Source organism: Sturnus vulgaris, chromosome 34, assembly GCF_052056855.1.
Source record: "Sturnus vulgaris isolate bStuVul1 chromosome 34, bStuVul1.hap1, whole genome shotgun sequence".
NCBI lineage: Eukaryota > Metazoa > Chordata > Aves > Passeriformes > Sturnidae > Sturnus > Sturnus vulgaris.
The window spans coordinates 328,076-346,846 of record NC_142276.1 but is presented as its reverse complement, the minus strand read 5'-3'; the positions used below and the strand labels follow the sequence as shown (position 1 = coordinate 346,846).

General features: G+C 71.3%; 3 protein-coding genes across 3 annotated transcripts; 1 reads left to right on the top strand and 2 right to left on the bottom strand.

Moving 5' to 3' along the window:
- Positions 1-524: 524 nt before the first annotated feature.
- Positions 525-8,880, bottom strand: SIPA1 (signal-induced proliferation-associated 1). The gene is given in 25 exon segments (XM_088155013.1): positions 525-791; positions 1,856-1,928; positions 2,032-2,095; positions 2,333-2,431; positions 2,567-2,654; positions 2,762-2,831; positions 2,953-3,080; positions 3,187-3,233; positions 3,404-3,566; positions 3,568-3,588; positions 3,590-3,697; positions 4,015-4,061; positions 4,064-4,679; positions 4,681-4,827; positions 5,289-5,447; positions 5,711-5,814; positions 6,383-6,557; positions 7,111-7,233; positions 7,236-7,298; positions 7,568-7,654; positions 7,656-7,690; positions 7,835-7,916; positions 7,918-8,161; positions 8,164-8,203; positions 8,206-8,880. Coding segments are annotated over 25 exon segments (3,402 nt in total). The 5' UTR covers positions 8,558-8,880.
- A 1,513-nt stretch (positions 8,881-10,393) lies between these two features.
- On the bottom strand, positions 10,394-12,193 carry LOC148220585 (uncharacterized). Its single transcript, XM_088155011.1, has 6 exons — positions 12,190-12,193; positions 11,871-12,153; positions 11,529-11,724; positions 11,277-11,361; positions 11,131-11,170; positions 10,394-11,026 (listed from the first exon to the last, which is right to left on the bottom strand). Exons 1-6 carry the CDS (start codon positions 12,191-12,193, stop codon positions 10,429-10,431), a joined length of 1,206 nt encoding a protein of 401 aa, XP_088011137.1. The 3' UTR covers positions 10,394-10,428.
- Positions 12,194-12,632: 439 nt separating this feature from the next.
- LOC106863846 (mitogen-activated protein kinase kinase kinase 11) lies at positions 12,633-17,977 on the top strand. Its single transcript, XM_088155010.1, is given in 13 exon segments — positions 12,633-12,809; positions 13,449-13,937; positions 13,939-13,961; positions 13,963-14,104; positions 14,106-14,253; positions 14,739-14,919; positions 15,138-15,286; positions 15,434-15,603; positions 16,006-16,237; positions 16,552-16,665; positions 16,771-16,837; positions 17,117-17,193; positions 17,289-17,977. Coding segments are annotated over 13 exon segments (2,658 nt in total).
- Positions 17,978-18,771: the final 794 nt, after the last annotated feature.

Here is an 18,771-nt window from a genome sequence, read left to right as displayed (position 1 = left end):
TGGAATGTGCTGGGATGTACTGGGAGCAGACTGGGATGTACTGGGAACACACTGGGATATACTGGGATGTACTGGAAGCAGACTGGGATGTACTGGGAGCAGACTGGGATGTACTGGGAACACACTGGGATATACTGGGATGTACTGGAAGCAGACTGGGATGTACTGGGAGCAGACTGGGATGTACTGGGAACACACTGGGATATACTGGGATGTACTGGAAGCAGACTGGGATGTACTGGAAGCAGACTGGGATGTACTGGGACTCCAATCACAGGCGGCGCTGCGAGGCCGAAGGGTTTTTATTGCTGGGGGGGGTCCGGGGGGGGGGGTCCAGTGTCACCTGAGGGGGGGGAGGGGACAACACGGGGGACACACGGGAGGGGGGGAGGGGGTCCAGTGTCGCATTGTCACATGGGGGGGGACACGGGGGGGGTCCAGTGTCACACGGGGGGGGGGGGGGGAGGGGACACGGGGGGGGGTCCAGTGTCACACGGGGGGGTGGGGGAGGGGACACGGGGGTGTCACAGCTTCAGTTTCACAGTTAGTGGGGGGCACACGGGGTGGGGGGGGGGGGGGGGGTCCCGAGTCCTGCGGGGTCCCACAGCGCTCAGGGCATTTGGGGGAGGGTCCGGGGGTCCCCGGGGGTCTCGGGGGTCCCCGGGGGTCGCAGCAGTCTCGTGACCCGGCTCAGCCGCTCGTTGGTGCCGTCCTGGCCCTGCTGCAGCCGCCGGGCGCTGCGGCGGAGCCCGCGGAGCTCGGCCCGGAGCCGCTGCTTGAGCCTCGTGTCCCTGCACCATAGCGACCCATAGAGACCCATAGCGACCCATAGAGACCCATAGAGACCCATAGAGACCCTGCCCCATAGCGACCCATAGAGACCCTGCCCATAGCGACCCATAGAGACCCATAGCGACCCATAGAGACCCATAGAGACCCATAGAGACCCTGCCCCATAGCGACCCATAGAGACCCTGCCCCATAGCGACCCATAGAGACCCATAGAGACCCCATAGCGACCCATAGAGACCCTGCCCCATAGCGACCCATAGAGACCCATAGCGACCCATAGAGACCCATAGAGACCCATAGAGACCCTGCCCCATAGCGACCCATAGAGACCCTGCCCCATAGCGACCCATAGAGACCCATAGAGACCCCATAGCGACCCATAGAGACCCCATAGCGACCCCATAGCGACCCATAGAGACCCTGCCCCATAGAGACCCTGCCCCATAGAGACCCCATAGCGACCCATAGAGACCCATAGCGACCCATAGAGACCCTGCCCCATAGAGACCCTGCCCCATAGAGACCCCATAGAGACCCTGCCCCATAGCGACCCATAGAGACCCATAGCGACCCATAGAGACCCATAGAGACCCCATAGAGACCCCATAGCGACCCATAGAGACCCTGCCCCCATAGCGACCCTGCCCCATAGCGACCCATAGAGACCCATAGCGACCCATAGAGACCCATAGCGACCCCATAGCGACCCTGCCCCATAGCGACCCATAGAGACCCATAGCGACCCCATAGAGACCCATAGAGACCCTGCCCCATAGAGACCCATAGAGACCCATAGCGACCCCATAGAGACCCATAGAGACCCTGCCCCATAGCGACCCATAGAGACCCTGCCCCATTAGGGACTCTGACCCATAGAGACCCCATAGGGACCCCACAGAGACCCCAGAGATCAGCCCTGCCCCGCCCCAGTTCCTCCCAATCCCCTCCCAGTTCCCCCCAGTCCCCCTCCCAGTTCTTCCCAGTCCCCCCCAATCCCCTCCCAGTTCCCCCCCAATCTCCCCCCAGTCCCTCCCAGTCCCCCCCAATTCCCCCCAGTCCCCACCTCCTGCAGATCGTCCTGCAGCCGCTTCAGCGCCGCCTCGAGCTGCGCCACCTTCTCCGAGAGGCTCTGGGACCTGGGGGGGGGTGAGGGGGGGGGGGACAGGGGGGGTGGGACCCTCATGGGGACCCCTCCTGACCCCCCAGACCCCCCCTCCCCCTCCCCCCATCCATCCGTACTCATCCTCGGGGGCCGCCGGGCTCTGCTGGACCCCGATGCTGGGGAGCTCCCGGAGCTGATGCCCTGGGGGAGGTGGGGATGTGGGGAGGGGTGAGACCCCAAATTGGGGGGTCCTGAGACCCTCCCCATCCCCATCCCCACCACCCCCAACCTCCCCAGCTCCCCTCAGCCCCCCAGAATCCCTTCAATGATTTTGATCCCCAGGACCCCCCAACCCCCCCAAATCCCCTCGTTCCCTCAACAATGGCATCCAAGACCCCCCAAATCCCCCCCAAATCCCCCCCCAAATCCCCTCCTCACCCCCCCCGGGCGATGCCTCCAGGACCCCGCTGCAGGCCGTGGCCAGGCAGGCGATCACGTCCCACTCGTCCTCCTGGGGGTCCCCGGACCCCGACAGCACTGGGGGGGGGGGATTGGGGACAACAGTGGGGGACCCCCCAGCAGGGCTGGGGACACCCCCAAGGGACAATTCCATGGACGGGGGACACCCCCAGGGGATTTGGGGGGGACACGGGGGGGGTCCGAGCCACTCACGCCTGCCCAGGGAATGTCGCAGCGAGGGGCCCAGGACGGGGCTGGGCTCGGGGGGGGCCGCGGGACCACCGGAATCCGGGGGGGGACCCTGGGGACACGTGGGGGGGGTCAGCGAGGACGAGACGGGGGGGGGACACTGAGGGGGGGGACACTGAGGGGGGGACACTGAGGGGGGGGACACGGGGGGGGGCTCACCGGGTCTCCAGCCGGGGGGGGGCTGTGGTGCGGCAGCAGCAGGTCCGGGGTGGGATCAGCCAGGGGGGGCCTGGAGGGGTGGGGGGGGGGGGGGGGGGGTCAGGGTGTGACAATTTTGGGGGGTCCCGAGAGATTTGGGGGTTGCCAGGGGGTTGGGGGAGGGGCGCTGCCCGTGTCCGGGGGTCACTCACGGGCTGGGGGCGCGTCCGCTCGGGATTTTGGGGGTCCCCGGGGGGAAGGGGGGTGCTCTCCTCATCCAGCGCCAGCGCCCGCAGGAGCCGCAGGGTGTCGGGGGACAATCCCCCCCCCCGGAGCCCCCCTGGCCCCCCCTCCCCCGCCTCGCATGTCACCCCCCCGAGTCGCTGCTGCTGCTGTCGCCGATGTCGCCGCAGGGGGTCCCCCAACAGCGGGGTCGCCCCCCCGACCCCCCGGCCCTGCTCCCAGCGAGCGAGCGTAGAGCTCCGAGAAACTCCTGGGGGGGGGACACAGGGGGTGACAACTGGGGGGGGACACCCGGGGGGGTCCCACTTGTCCCCCCGTGTCCCCTCAGGATCCCCCATTGCGCCCCTCCTCCCCCCCCCATGACCCCCAAAATCTCCAGAGCTCCTCATTCCCCCCCAAACCCCCCCGAGCCCCCCAAACCCCCCCCCTCCCCCCTCACCGCCGGGTGTCTCCCGTCGCGGTCGGGGGGCAGCAGGGTCAGGGGTCCCGAGGGTCTCCTCAGCAGCGCCCGCAGCTTTCGGGGGTCCCGCGTGGGGAGGGGGCGCTGCCCCACGCGCAGCAGGCGCGCCCCCGGCCGCAGCCCCCGCGGTCTCGGCGAACGAGAAGCCGCGTCACGGCCGTCACGACCCCCGAGGGGTCCACGCGGAACCCCCGGCGACCCCCGGCCCCCCTGGGCAGCGCCAACTGCTGAGCCTCGCAGCCACGGGTCACGGCCTGGGGGGGGGAAAAAAAGGGGTCGGGGGGAGATGGGGACCCCCAAAGAGCCCCCCCCGGGTCACGGCCTGGGGGGGGGAAAAGGGTCGGGGGGAGATGGGGACCCCCCAAAGAGCCCCCCCGGGTCACCGCTCGAGTGGGGGGCACAAAGCTCAGGGGACCCCCCACCCCCCACTCACCAAGCCGGGTGGGGTTTGGGGACCCCCGGGACCCCCACCCGAGTGGGGGGTGACCCTACACAGCCCCGTGGTCACCCCGTGGGTCGCAGGGCCCCCCGGGATTTCCCCCCCCCCCCCCAAGCCCCCCCAGCCCCTCACCTGCAGCCTGGCCACCACCTGTGGGGCGGCGCCGTGGGGGCAGGCGCAGCCCGAGCCACTCGCCCCGCCCCATAGAAAATCTCCAGGCGCCCCTCGGAGAAGCCCCAGCCCAGCACGTCCCGGCAGGCGCAGCTGAACAGAGTCCCGGGGGGGGTGGCGACCGGCCCAGCCTGGGGGGCGACCTCGCCCGATTTTGCTGGGGGGCTCCCCTGGGTGCCCCGAATTTGGGGGGGACCCGAAGTCTCCCCTCGCTCCGATTCTGGGGGGGCTTGGCCGAGTTGGCAGCGACCCCCCCCCCAACGATCGGCGGCGACCGCCCCGGGGGGGAGCGGCCACCAGCACGAGCCTCTCGGTGGCCACCCCGAGCAGACACGGCAGCTCTGCCCCCCCGGAGCCCCCCCCTCTGCGCGCGCACCCCCAAACCAACGCCCCCGCCACCACCGCCCCGCCCCCCACCTCCCCCACCGCAACCCCCCCCCCAAAAAAAAAACCCGAACCCCCCCGAGCTGGAGGAACCTCCCCCACCCCCACCCCCCCCGGCGGAGCCCCCCGAGTGTGGGGAGTCCCCGGGGGGGGGCGGGGAGCGGGGGTCCCCCGCCGTGCGCGCGCAGCAGCTCCTGCAGGTATTGGCGTCGGGTGCGCGCAGCCATGGCCCCCAGGCGCCCCCACCCGCGCCGCCGCGTTCTCGCCGTTGATGGCCTTGGCCAGCAGGAAGGGGCGCAGCCCCGAGCCCCCCCAAAAATCGCTGCCCCTCCTCCAGAGCCGGCCCGAATGGGGGGGGTGTCTTCCGGCCGAACCACGGCCACGCTGAGGGGGGGAAAAATGGGGAGGGGGGGGGGGGGTGTTAGGGAGCCCCAAAAATCCCTGGGGGTCCTTGAGAGGAATGCTGAGACCCCCCCCCCCAGAGACCCCAAGTGCCCCCAGGTTCCTGTCAGCCCCCCCCCGTCCCGTGTGTCACCCCCAAAAAAACAGGAGACCCCAAAAGACCCCCAGAGGGACCCCCCAGAGTCCCCCCCAGCCCTCGGGGGACCTCTGGATGAGCCCCCCCAGATTTTTAGGAGGTTTTAGGGACCCCCCCAGACCGCTGGGACCCCCCTGAACGAGCCCCCCCAACCCCGTCTGAGCCTCTTGGGGACCCTCCAATCCCTTCAGGAGCCATCGGGGACCCCCCAGAACCCCCTCGTGTGAGCCCCCCGAGCCCTGTTTGAGACCCCCGGGGACCCTCAGCCCCCCCCGGGACCCCCAGCCCCCCCCCCGGGGACCCCCAGCCCTACCTGTAGGTGGTTTTTTGGGGTGCAGGGCTCGTGTACCCGCACCACGAGGAAAATGTGCTGGAAGTGGCTGCGGAGGGCGCGGGGGGAGAAGGGGAGCGCCCCCGGCTCCTGGAACACGATTGTCACGATGTCGTTGCCGATGTGGCGCTTCCGCAGCAGCTACGGGGGGAAAGAGGGGGCGGGGAGGGGACAGAGCCCCCCAAAATTGTCACCATTGGGGGGTTGGGGTCTCCAAAGGGACCCCCCAGCTTCCTCTCAGGGACCTCCCTGAGCGCTGGGGGTGAGGAGCAGCAGTGGGGGGGGACCCCGGACGGCCGTGACCCCCTCTGTGACCCCCCCGGGACCCCTCTGTGACCCGCCCTCTGTGACCCCCCGCCTCTGTGACCCCCCCCGGGCCCCCCCCAGGGACCCCCCGCCCGTACCTGCTGGGGGTTGCGGGGGGTGAAGGGCAGCATGGTGCTCACGTGGAACATCACCTCGTAGCCGTGGTACGTGGTGTACAGCGAGTGCGTCCCCGTGGAGTCGGCTGGGGGGGCACGGCCTGAGCCCCTGTCCCGACAGGGACCCCCCCCCCTATCCCGATAGAGACCCCCCATCCCGACAGGGACCCCCCCATCCCGACACCCTGTCCCCATAGGGAACCCCGATCCTGAAATCTCCACCCGGCCAGGGAATTCCTATCCCGACAGGAAACCCCCTGTCCCCATGTCACAATGTCCCCCCGTTGTCCCCCCGTGTCCCCCCGTGTCCCCCCATATCCTCCTTCTGTCCCCATGCCTCCACATGTCCCCCCCGTCCCCCTGTCTCCGATGTCCCCCCTGTCCCCGTCTCCCCGTCCCTGTCCCCGTGTCCCCCATATCCCCCATGTCCCCTGTCCCCCATGTCCCCTGTCGCTCATGTCCCCGTGTCCCCTCTCCCCCCTGTCCCCCCGTCCGTGTCCCTGTCCCCCCTGTTCCCTGTCCCTCTCCCCCATATCCCCCCTGTCCCTCTCCCCCCATGTCCCTATATTCCCAATGTCCCAGTGTCCCCCTGTCTGTCCCGTGTCCCCCTGTCTGTCCCGTGTCCCCCTGTCTGTCCCGTGTCCCCGGTCTCACTGCGGGTGTCCAGCTGTGCCCGGTAGCCGCCGAATCCTCGCAGCCTCACGCGGGTGCCCAGCAGGGCCAGGAAATGCTCGAAGGCGGCCCCGGGCTCCTCGTTGTTGTACATCTCCTCCTCGGAGCCCTGCCCCGCCCGGCAGTACAGCACCCCCACCTTGCGCTGCCGGCTCACCTGGGGGGCCCCGGGGGGCTCGTACGGGGTCTGCATCGCAAACCCCACAAATCCCATCCCACAAATCCCGGGAATCCCAGAAATCCCATCCCAAACCCCACAAATCCCAAATCCCAGAAATCCCGGAAATCCCAGAAATCTCATCCCAAACCTCACAAATCCCAGAAATCTCATCCAAACCTCACAAATCCCATCCCAGAAATCCCAAATCCCCGAAATCCCAAATCCCCGAAATCCCACCCCCAGAAATCCCATAAATCACATCCCAGAAATCCCATCCCACAAATCCCAGAAATCCCAAATCCCCGAAATCCCATCCCAAAAATTCCATCCCAAATCCCAGAAATCTCGTCAATCCCATCCCCAAACCCCACCAATCCCATTCCATCAATCCCACCCCCCCACTTTCCCACTCCCATTCGGGGTTTCCTTTTGGGGGTCACCTCCCTCCCTCCAGCGTGTCCCCTAGAGGTGCCCCCATCCCATGGGGGGGGGGGGTGACACTCAGAGACCCCCGAGCCCCCTCCCCCCAAAACCACCCCCCCTCCCTCACCCCCTGCTCGTCCAATTTGAGGAGGGTCTCCTGCACGGCGGGGGAGGGGGCGAGGCGCAGCCCCCCCACCGCCAGCCCCGGCAGCAGCAGCTCCAGAAGCTTCCGTGGGGGGACCCCCCGTGCTCCGGGGGGGGCGGCAGCCGGGGGGCAGCGACTCCTCCAGCACCGACCCCCCGCAGGGTCCGCAGCTGAGGGGGGGGGGGGGGGGACACGGCTGGGGTCAGTTGGGGGGGGCGGGGGGCTCATGGTACCCTCACCCTGAGCACCCCTAGAGGGATTTTGGGACCCTCAGGTGCCGCCACCCCCCTGATCCCACCCATCCTTAACCCCCAACCCCGCCCGTCTGGGACCCTCCCCATCTCCCGGGGACCTCTCTGGGACCCCCCAATCCCGATTTCCTCGCCCCCCCCCTCAGGTTCCTCCTCTCCCCCGGCCCCCCCCAGCCCCCCCAGCTCACCTGGCAGGTGCGCAGGATGATCCTGTGCAGCACCTGGGGCCGGGGTCCCTCCCTCTCCTCCCTGCGCAGGGACACGGCCACGGGCCCCCAGCCGGGGGTCCTCGCCCAGCAGGTTGTGATGCTCTAGGGGGGGGGATCGGAGGGGGTCAAGACCCCCAAAACCCCCCCCAAAACCCCCCCCGGATCCCAGCCGGGGCTCTGGGAGTTCTCACCTGGCTGCTCAGGTGAGGACAGGACCCTCCCCAACCCCGTTTCCCCCCCCCTCACCTTTCCCGTAGAAATATTTGCGGTAATACTCAGCGCCCTCGTCGCTGTGCTCGATGGGGTGGGGGGGGTCTGGCCCCCGCCGGGGGCTCCTCCAGCACCGCCACGGGCCGCGTTCGGCAGCTGCCCCGGCCCGGGGGGGGCCCTGGCGGGACCCCAGCCCCATTTCCTGCTCCCCCCCCGGTCTCGCAGCAGAACCGGGGGCAGCTCAGCACCAGCGCCTCGGGGTCGAGGGCGGCCCCGGGGGTCCCGGGGGGATCCTCGGGCTCCAGGTGAGCGGCAGAAGCCCCCGAGATGAGGCCGGGGGGTCCCGGGGGGGGCGCTCGGTGGGATCGAAGAGGATGCTTTGAACGTCGTAATGAGCGAGGAGGGGGGCTCCAGGGTGGGCGGGGGAAGAAATCGGGGTCTCCCCCCCCCGGCCGCCGCCAGCCCCAGCAGCAGCAGGGGGTCCCGGAAGCGGGGGGAGGTGGGGCTGCCCCCCTCCCCCCACCCCCCTCCTCGTGGCTTTGGGTGCGGACACGGGGGGACACCCCCAGCGGGGACCCCCCCTCCTCCGGGGGTCCCCCCAGGGCCGCCTCGCTGCTGCTGCGCTGCCGGGGGGCGGCTCCCCCCGGGGAGGGGGGCGGAGAAGGGACCCCCCCCAGCCACCACGGGGGGGGCGGTGGGAGGGGGCGGCCGGGCCAGGGGACCCCGCATTTTGCGGAGGAAGAGATCGTCGGACTGCATGGCCCCCCCCGAAAACCCCCCCGAGACCCCTCAATTACCGCCCCCCGGGACTCCTCAGGAACCCCCAGGGAACCCCCAAGAGACTCTCAGGGACCCCTCAGAGCCCCCCCGAGGGGTCTCCGGGACCCCCCCGGTTGTAGCGGGGATCCCGCACCCAGGGATTTCTCAATGGAATCGTGGGAACGAGCCCCGCGCTCTGATTGGCTGCGCCTGGATTCCCGCCCGTGGGAGGCCCCGCCCCTTTTCCCACGCGCCCCTCTCCGGGTCGGATCAATGGGGGGGACCGGGGGGGGGGGGCGGGGGGGGGGGGCTCCGGCCGCGGCGATCGCTGGGGTGGGGGGCGACGGTGACACCTGGGGAGGGACACGGGGGGTCAGCGGGGGGGGGAGGGGGGGGTCCTCACCGCTCCTCCCCCCCCTTCCCGTGTCCCTCTGTCCCTCCGTGTCCGTCCCTCCATCCCCAGACACCCCCAGACCCCCTTTACCCCCTCCCCCCCCCGCTGCAGGGACCCCAAAAACGGTGCTGGGAGGGGGGAGGGGGAGGGATTTGGGACCCCCCCCCGGACACGCGGGTCCTCCCCTTGGCCTGGACCCCCGGGGTGTCCCCCCGCAGCCCCTGGGCTCTGGGGGGGTCTGGGGGGCTTTGGGGGTGTCCGGGGGGGGTCCGGGGGAAGTTGAGGACCCGGGGGATGTTTCGGGGGGGGCCCGGACGCGCCGCCGCCAGCGGTTTCCTGCCATCCAGGAAGTGTCGGCAGCCGAAAGCCCCCAAAATTCTGCCCCCCCAACAGCTCCCCCCCGCCCCCCCCACACTCACCCCCCACCACCCGGGGGTCCCCCCTCATCTCCAGAGACCCCTCCCCACCACGCCGAGCCCCCGCTCCTGACCTCGCCCCCGCCGTGAACTCGAGCGTCCGGCCCCCCCCTCCCCCCCACCCCCCAACTTCCCCTCTCCAGCTGCGGGACCCGGCCCCCCCCCGCCCCCCCGCCCCCCCACGAAGGAAGCGGCCTCCGAGCCCCCCCCCCCAATCCCCCCGGGTGTCCCGGCCCTTCCTCGACCCCTCCCCAATTGTTCAAATCTCGTTAATTTGGGGGGGGGGGACAGGATGGGTGACACCCCCCCCCCTCCCCCCCAGGTACAGGTGGCTCAGGACTCGGGGGCGGGGGGGGGCACCCGCAGACCCCCAAATTTCTTGGGGACCCCTCCCCAGTCAGAAATGGCGGCCCTGGGGAAAGGGGGGGGCCCTCAAGGGTGGGGGGGGGGGGGGCGGGGGGTGTCACCCCCCGGAGCGGGGGAGGGGAACAAGATTTTGGGGTTGCGGGGGGGGTTGGGGACCCCCCGTGTGAAGCCCCCCCCCCCGGGGTGAGACCCTTCCCCAGGGCACGACCCCCCCCCCAAAAAAAAAACCCCTCCCTGCCCCCCCCATTCCTACCTACGGCCCCTCCTGGCACTGTCACCGATCCGGGGGGGGGTCACCCCCAGCCGGGGGGTCCCGGGTGTCCCGGGGCGGGGGGGGTCCCAGCCGTGCCGGACCCCCCGTTCCGAGCGGCTCCAGCGGCTCCAGGGGCCCCGGGCGGCCGCGCTCCCCCCCCCCGCCCCCGCCCTTCCCTTCTGCCGCTTCCCTCCCACCCGCGATTGGGGGTGGGGGGGGGGGGGAAATGAGGGGGGGGGGTGGGGGGGGCTCAAACAACCCCCTCTGACCCCCCCCACACCTCCCCGAACCCCCCTCCTCATTTCAGGGGTTCAGGTGTTCCGTGTGCCCCCCCCCGCGCTCGGAGCGTGGCGGGAAAAACCACAACAAAAAAAAACAAAAAAAAAAAAAAAAGAAAAGAACCCGACTTTTGGAACCGTTACGGGCTTTATTAATTAATTAATTAATTCCTCCTTATCAACCCTAAACCTGACAGAACTCCTTCAAAAAAACAAAAAGGCGCAAAACGAACGGAGAGAGTCCGATTAGAGACGGGGGACCCCCCCCCCGATGGTACCGTGGGGCTGCACCCCCCAAACCCCCCCGGGACAGGGCAGGACCCCCCCAACCCCACGGACCACCCCCAAAACCCCAGCCCCCCCCACTGAGGGGCTGGCACCCCCAAAATATCCCAGTCATGGCACTGGACCTCCCCCATTATGGGGCTGGACCCCCCCTCCCCTGTTTTGGGGAGCCCGGGGGTCTCACCTGGCTCAGAGCCCCCCTCTCCCCTCCCCCAGCATTCAAGGGGGGGTCCCGGGGGGGTGGGGGTGGAGCAGGCGCTGCCGGGGACCCCCACCCTGGGGGGGGCGATGGGGGGGGGGCTGCCAGGCGGGACCCCCAGCCCTGCAGAGCAGCTCCCTGGGGCTGGGGGGGGCAGGAGGCTCAGGGGGGTCCCGGCATCGCCCCCAGCCCCACCGGGACCCCCCCCGAGCCCCCCCCGCACCACACCACCGAGCGCAGCCAGTCCCGGTCCGCGGCCGTGAGGACGCCCCGGAGCTCTGGGGGGGACACGAGGGGGGGGGGTCAGGGGGGGGCACAAATCGGGGGGGGGGGGGGGGTCCCGAGGACCCGGGGGGGGGGGGGGGGTCCCGGTGTCGCTCACCCCCAGCCCCGGTGTTGGTGTCCAGGTGTGGCAGCAGCTCCTGGGGACAGGTGACACTCAGGTGGGTTATGGGGGACACCGGGGAGGGGTCTCTGTGCCGGGAGGGGGGGGGGTGGTCGCGGGGGGTGCCCCCCTCCCCCACTCACCGAGAGTTGGTTGAAGCCGCAGAGTTGAGGGGGGGTCGCGCTCGGCCAGCGCAGCACCGAGAGCTCCAGACCCCCCCCGGGGGGGGCTGCGTGGTGTAAGGGGTGAGGGGGGGGGGGACACACGAGGTGACCCCCAAACCCCCTCCAGACCCCAAAATACCCCCAGACCCCCCTCCCCAAACCCTCCAGACCCCCTCCCCCCATTCAGCCCCCCCCTCAAAAAACCCTCCCAGCCCCCCCCCTCCCACTCACCCGGGGGTCCCGTCCCGCTCCTCGGGGGCTGGGGGGGGGGCAGCAGCGCGGCCGCCCCCCCCTCGGGGTCCCCCCTCGGGCCCCCCCCCGGTCCAGGCGCGCGTGCAGCCGGAACGTCACGGCCTTGACGGCCCCGAAAAACGCGGCCACGACCCCGCAGTACAGAGCGGCCACGGCGGGGGCTGGGGGGCAGCGCCTGAAATTTGGGGACGAGGAAAAGGGGGGGGGGTCAGCACTCCCTTAAAGACCCCTCCCCAATATCCACAGTAGCCACCCTCAACTCCTCCCGCAGCCCTCAGGGGACCCCCAGAGCCGCCCCCCGGAGCCCCCCCCCGGGTGCACCGAGTAGAGGCCGAGCGGGAGGGCCGAGCAGGAAGAGCCACACGTAGAGCCGCACGCAGTTGGCGAAGGCGCCGAGCTGAGGGTCCAGGAAGCAGCCGCCCGTCAGCGAGGCCCAAACGCCCTGGCGGAGAACCTGCAGCACCGCGCCCCCCGCCATCAGAGCGGCGGCGCCGGGACCCCCCCCCCCCCAAAATAAATCCCCCCCCCGCCCGCCCCCGGTCCCGGCGCCGCTTCCGGGTGCGCGTAGTGATGACGTCACAAGCGGCGGCGGTGGGCACGCCCCCTCAGGGCTCCGCCCTCTCTGGTGGGTTGGCCACGCCCATTTCCGGGTGTGGGCGTGGCCGGTCCCGCCGTGCCCCCGCGCCCAGGGCGCCCCCCAGCGGCTCCGGGCGCCACCGCAGCCGGGCCCGGGGGGGACCCCCCCGCACCGGAACGGGGGGAGGGGGGGGGCACACACGGGACCCCTCCCCACCCCGTTACCGGGCCCGCTCCCACCCCCCGCCGGCCCCGCCGCCTCTCCGGGCTCCGCTCACGGTGTCCCCTGAGGCCACCGGGGCTGCTGCGCCTCCTCCCAGCCCGGTGCGGGGGTCCCGTGGGGGGCTCCCGGGCTCGGGGTCTCACCCCCCCCCCCACTCCCCGCTCCGGCCTCTCTCGTCCGGTCCCCGTCCCGCCCCCCACACACCCCCCCCCCCCACCCACGGCGTCCGGTGCCCCCGGCCCGCCCCGTCCGGCGCTGGTTCCTTTTCCTTTGTCCCGGTGACAATGTCCCGGCTCCGCCTTCCCGGGGCCGCCTCAGCCAGCGCGGGGAACCGCCGGACCCCCGGGAGCCCAGAGCGGCCGGGCCGCCCCCTGCCCCCCCCCGGGGACACCGCCGGACGCCGCTTCCTCCCCCCCCCGGGCCGCGGGGGCTCCGGCGGGACCAGGCGGGGACGGGACGGGGCGCGGGGGGCCCCGGGGGACGGGACGGGGCGGAGGGGATCGAGGACAGGGAGGGACGGGACCGGGGAGGGGGAGGGAGGGACTCTGGGGCCCGCAGGGGGTTGTTGGGGCCGGGGAGGGGGCGTAGGGACCCCCGGGGACCTGTCGGGACCCGTTGGAGCCGCCGGGATCGTCGGGATCCGCGGGGACCTGGAGAGGCTCTGAGGAGCCGCAGGAGCAGCAGGGACCAAAGGGACCCTCGGGGACCCTCAGGGACCCCCAGGGATCCACTGACACCCCCAGGGATCCTGTGGGACCCCCAGGGATCCATTGGGACCCCCCCAGGATCCCTCAGGTGCTCGAAGAACCCGCAGGGACCCCAGGCAGGCTCAAGGGACCCATAGGAGCTATAAGGGACCACAGGGACTGAGTGAAGGTGTGGGGACCCCCCAGGAGCCATCGGGACCCCCAGAGACCCCATAGCCCCCCACTAACCCCCCCATAACCTCCCCCTCACCCCGGGGGCTGCATCGGGACCCCCAGATCTGTCAGACCTCGCACCTGTAGGGCTCAGGTGACCCCAGTGACCCCAGGACATAAACGGACCCCATGGGAGCCCCCGGGCACCCATAGGACCCCCCCCCACCCGGGCACCCATAGGACCCCTCTGAGCACCGAGGACCCCCCAGCCCCTCTCACAGCACCCCCAAACCCCCCCAGCGCCATCGCTGGGGGCCGGGGCTGGGGGGGGGAGCACCCCATGGAGTGGGGCCGAGCATCCCCCTCCCCATCCCCCCCGGCGGGGGTCCCACTCCCCCTCACCCCCCCTTTCCCCATCGCCCCCCCCTGTCCCCCCTTTTCCCAGAAAGGTCCCGCTCCCCTTTCCCCCTCTCCCCAAGGGGGTCCCGCTCCCCTTTCCCCCCCTCCCCAAGGGGGTCCCGCTCCCCTTCCCCATCCCCGGCCGCCTCCCGTTCCCCATCCCCGGGGGGGTCCCGCTCTCCTTCCCCCCCATCCCCGGGGGGCTCCCGCTCCCCATCGCCCCCGGGGGGTTGGGAGCCGGCCCGGGCAGCGTTCGGGGAGCTGCGGCTGGAGGAGGTGATCGGGGCCGGGGGCTTCGGCCGCGTGTTCCGGGGCACGTGGCGGGGCCAGGTTGGTGGCGGTGAAGGCGGCGCGGGGGGGACGCGGGGGCGGCGGGGGCCGCCAGCCTGCGGAGGGAGGCGCGGCTCTACGCCCGCCTGCGACACCCCAACGTGGTGGCACTGCGGGCCGTGTGCCTGGAGCCCCCACACCTGTGCCTGGTGATGGAGTTTGCGGCGGGGGGGGCCGCTCTCCAGAGCCCTGGCCGGCCGAAGGGTCCCCCCCGCCGTCCTGCTGGACTGGGCTCGCCAAGTGGCGAGGGGGATGCGGTACCTGCACTCCGGGACCCCCGTGCCCCTCATCCACCGCGACCTCAAGTCCAGTAATGGTGAGATTGGGTGGGGGGTAGGGGTCTGGGATTGATGGGGGGGGTCCTAAATAGTGAGATCCGGGGGTCCTCAGGGTGAGGGGTCAGTCGCCAAAATGCCCAGAGTGGGGGGTCCAAGGTTTTGGGATGCCCAGGGTGACAATGAGGTCGCCACGGTGGCTGGGGGGTCACAGAGGTCGGGGGCTCCAGGTTGGGGTCTCAGTCCCCAGAGTCCCCAGGGTTGGGGTCGCGGACATTGGGGTGTGCCCAGGGTGGGGGTCGCGGTCATTGGGGTGCCCAGGGTGGGGGATGTGGGAGCCCAGAGGGACCCAGGATGGGTGTCCTGGACTGGGATCCCCAAACTGGGAGTCGCTGGTTGCTCACCGGTGTCCCCAGGGTGGGGGGTCCCGGCAGGGCAGGGGGTGTGGGGCTTTCCCAGGGCCAGGAGACCCCAGATGTTGGGGGGTCGCTGTTTGGGGGGTGACCGTGACCCCGTGCCCTCGCAGTGCTGCTGGCACAGCCCGTGGTGGGGGACGATGTGAGCGGGAAAACGCTGAAAATCACGGATTTCGGGCTGGCCCGGGAGTGGCAGCGAACCACCAAGATGAGCGCGGCCGGCACCTACGCCTGGATGGCCCCCGAGGTCATCCGAGCTTCCACCTTCTCCAAGGGCAGCGACGTCTGGAGGTGGGGAGGGGGTCCTGGGGGTCCTGGCAGGGAGGGGACTCTGCGCTGGGGTTTGCGGTTTGGGGTTTGGGGGTGCTCAAACCCCAGGGTGGAGGATTTGGGGTTTACCTGCACTTGGTGGGGTCAGGTTTGGGAGGTGTCCGGGTGCCTTATGGAGCACCTGGACACTTTGGGGGGGCTGGGGGGGTCTGACCCCCGTCCTCCTGCCCCCCCTAAAGTTACGGGGTGCTGCTGTGGGAGCTGCTGACCGGGGAGGTTCCGTACCGGGGCATCGACGGCCTGGCCGTGGCTTACGGGGTGGCCGTGAACAAACTGACCCTGCCCATCCCGTCCACCTGCCCGCCGCCCTTCGCCCAGCTCATGGCAGGTACGGGGCTCCGGGGGGCTCACAGGCCTGGGGGGGCTCTTTTGGGGGTGCCCAGAGCCTTGGCTTGCTGAGGAGGGGGTTGGTGGGGGGATGTTGGGGTCCCCCAGGAAGCCCCCCCAGACCCCCCCCCCCCGGTTCTCCCTGCAGCCTGCTGGGAGCAGGACCCCCACCGGCGGCCCGGCTTTGGGACCATCCTGCGGCGCCTGGGGGGGCTGGAGCCGGCGGGGCTGGGGCCCCCCGAGTCCTTCCACTCCCTGCAGGAGTCCTGGCGCCGAGAGATCCAGGGGCTGTTCGACGAGCTGAGGGCGCGGGAGAAGGTGGGACCACCCCCCAAAAAAACCTGAGACATCCCCCCAAACACCTGGGACCCCCCCCCTAAAACCCTGAGACACCCCCAGACTCCTGTGACACCCCTCTGAGCACCTGAGACCCCCCCCCAAACACCTGGGCCCCCCAATGCTTGGGACCCTCCCCAACACCTGGGACCCTCCCCAACACCTGGGACCACCCCACACCCTCAAGGCCTCCCTTGGACCCCTCCAACAATTGGGGGGGAACCGTCCCAGCACCCCCCCAACCCCCCCGGCACCTCCAAACTCCCCTCCAGTGGCCCTGCCCTGCCCTGCTGTCACTCCTGTCCCCCCGTGACCCCCCTGTCCCCGTGTCCCCCGTGACCCCCCTGACCCCCCCGTCCCCCCCCATCCCCCGTGTCCCCCCAGGAGCTGCGCAGCCGGGAGGAGGCCGTGGCCAGAGCCTCCCGAGCCCAGCGCTCCCAGGCCGAGGCTCTGCGGCAGCGCGAGGCCGCCGTGGCCCGCAGGGAGCTGGAGGTGCTGGAGAGGGAGCTCAGCCTCCTGCTCCGGGGACCCCCCCGACCGCCCCCGGCCCCCAAGAGACGCCGACCCCCCTTCCGGAGGCCACGGAAGCCAGCGGATCTCATTGGGATGCCCCAGGGTGGGGAAATGGGGCTGGGGGCTTTGGGGGAGATCCTAAAAGAGGGGATGGGGGGGATTTTGGGGGGGGTTGGGGGAGCAGGGGGTGTTTTAGGCTTTGGGGGTCCTGAAGGATTTGGGGTGGTCTTGGAGGAGCAGAGGGTGTTGGGGGCTTTGGGGGTCCAGGGGATTTGGGGGTCCTGAGTGGGTCAGGGAGCTGGGAGCACTTTGGGGGTCGGGGGATTTCGGTGGGCTGGGGAGTGTCTGGGTAACCCACCGGGTTTTTTTGAGGGATTTTTGGGGCTCTCCTGACCCCGACACTCCCCCCCTCCCCAGATTTCAAGCACCGCCTGACGGTCCAGGCATCACCCGGGGGGGACCCCCGGAGCCACGACCCCGAGGATGGCCCGGGGGAATCCCCCCCCTTCCCCCGCCTGCGCGCCATCCAGCGTGAGTGACGTCATGGGCGAGGGGAGGGGGGGCGGTGACATCACACCGGGGGTGACACCCCGAGGTGACACCGAGTCCCCCCCACCCCCCACTCTGTGTCCCCAGTGGAGCCCGAGGAGGAGGAGGAGCCGCCGCGGGGCCGGGGGGGCCGGGGCAGTGCCCTCAATGGCAGGTGTGTCCCACCCCCCCCGTGGGGGTCTGGGGGGGGGGATTCAGGTGTGTCCCACCCCCCCCCGTGGGGGTCTGGGGGGGGGGATTCAGGTGTGTCCCACCCCCCCCCGTGGGGGTCTGGGGGGGGGGGGGATTCAGGTGTGTCCCACCCCCCGTGGGGGTCTGGGGGGGTCAGGTGTGTCCCACCCCCCCCCCGTGGGGGTCTGGGGGGGGTCAGGTGTGTCCCACCCCCCCTCCCCGGACACCAGACCCCCCCTGGACTCTCGGGTGTCCCCCCCAGGCGGCGCCTGCGGCCGGACGAGACCACCTGGTACCTGGACACGGACGAGCTCAGCCCGGGGGACGCGTCCCCCAACGGTGGGTCTGGGGGGGGGGGCTCAGGGTTTTGAGGAGGGGGGGGGGGTCCCATCCCGCTGTCCCCCTCCCCACACTGACCCCGCTGTGTCCCACAGGCGAGGCCGGGCCCCCGGAGGCCGAGGAGGGTCGGGGGTCTCGGGGAGGGACCCCCCGGCTGCTGCGGCGGGCGCTGCTGAAGGGCTCGGCCCTTCTGGCGTCGCTGGGGCTGGGCCGGGACCTGGCCCCCCCCGAGTCCCCCCGGAGCCCCCCGCCCTCCCCCGGCCTCCTGCGCCTCTCCCCGCGCCGCTGGGAGCGCACCCTGGGGTCCCCAGAGTCACCCGGGACCCCCGAGATGGGTCGTGCCTGGACCCCCGGGACCCCTGAGCCGAGCCAAGCCCGGACCCCCGGATCTCCCGATCCCAGCGGAGTCCGGACCCCCGGGACCCCCAGGACCCCCGGGACCCCCGAGCAGGGGCGAGCCCAGACCCCCGGGTCCCCAGATCCGAGCGGAGTCCGGACCCCCGGGACCCCCAGGATCCCCGGGACCCCCGAGCAGGGGCGAGCCCGGACCCCCAAGACCCTGGAGCTGAATTGGTCCTGGACCCCCGAGCAAGGGGGAGCCAGGACCCCCGGGACCCCCGGGACCCCCGAGCAGGGCCGAGCCCGGACCCCCGGGACCCCCGGGACCCCTGAGCCACGTCGTGCCCGGACCCCCGGGACCCCCGAGCTGGGGCTGCAGCCTTCGCCCCGGGGGGCGCGGAGACCCCGAGAGCTGAGCCCAGCTGGGACCCCCCGAGTGGGGTAAGAGGGACTGGGGCTGAGGGGCGGTTTGGGGGTCGTGGGGCAGCTTTGGGTGGTCGTGGGACAGTTCTGGGGGGTAATGAGGGAGTTTTGGGGGGTCGTGGGGCAGTTCTGGGGGGTCACAGGGCAGTTCTGGAGGGACATGGGGCATTTTTGGGGGGTCATGGGGCACTTTTGGGGGTCTTGGGGCACTTTTGGGGCTCGGGGGGGTCGCACCGCCCCCCCAGCCCCGCCCTCCCGCGCAGGCCCCGCCCGGCCCCGCCCCTCCCCGCTCCGCCCCCGCATCGATCCCTGGAGCTTCGTGTCCGCGGGGCCGCGCCGGGCCCCGCCCCCCGCCGATCCCCGCCCCCGAGACCCCTTCACCGACCAATGAGAGCGCTCGCCGCTCCTCGGACCCGCCTCCGCCTCGCTCGGGGACCAATGAGCGGCCGCGACGGACATGATCGACAGCACCGAGTCCAGCTCCTGGCGCGGGCCACGCCCCCTCCGGGTTGTGATTGACAGCTGCGGCGGCGGAAGCCCCGCCCACGCGGACACGCCATTGGTCAACGCAAAGGGCATTAGAAAAACCCCGCCCCTCCTGGGCGGGGCCTCACGGCAGGAAACCACGCCCCCTCCCGGGGCAAACCAGGAAGCTCCGCCCTGATTGGTGGGCGCGAGGAGACCCCGCCCCCCTGAGCGGAAGCCCCGCCCCCGGGCGGTCCCGACACTGGACGGGGGTCCCGGGAGGTTTTGGGGGGCGACTGTGACCAAATAAAATTCCCGGGACCCCAAAACTGCCTCAGGCGCCTCGTCCTG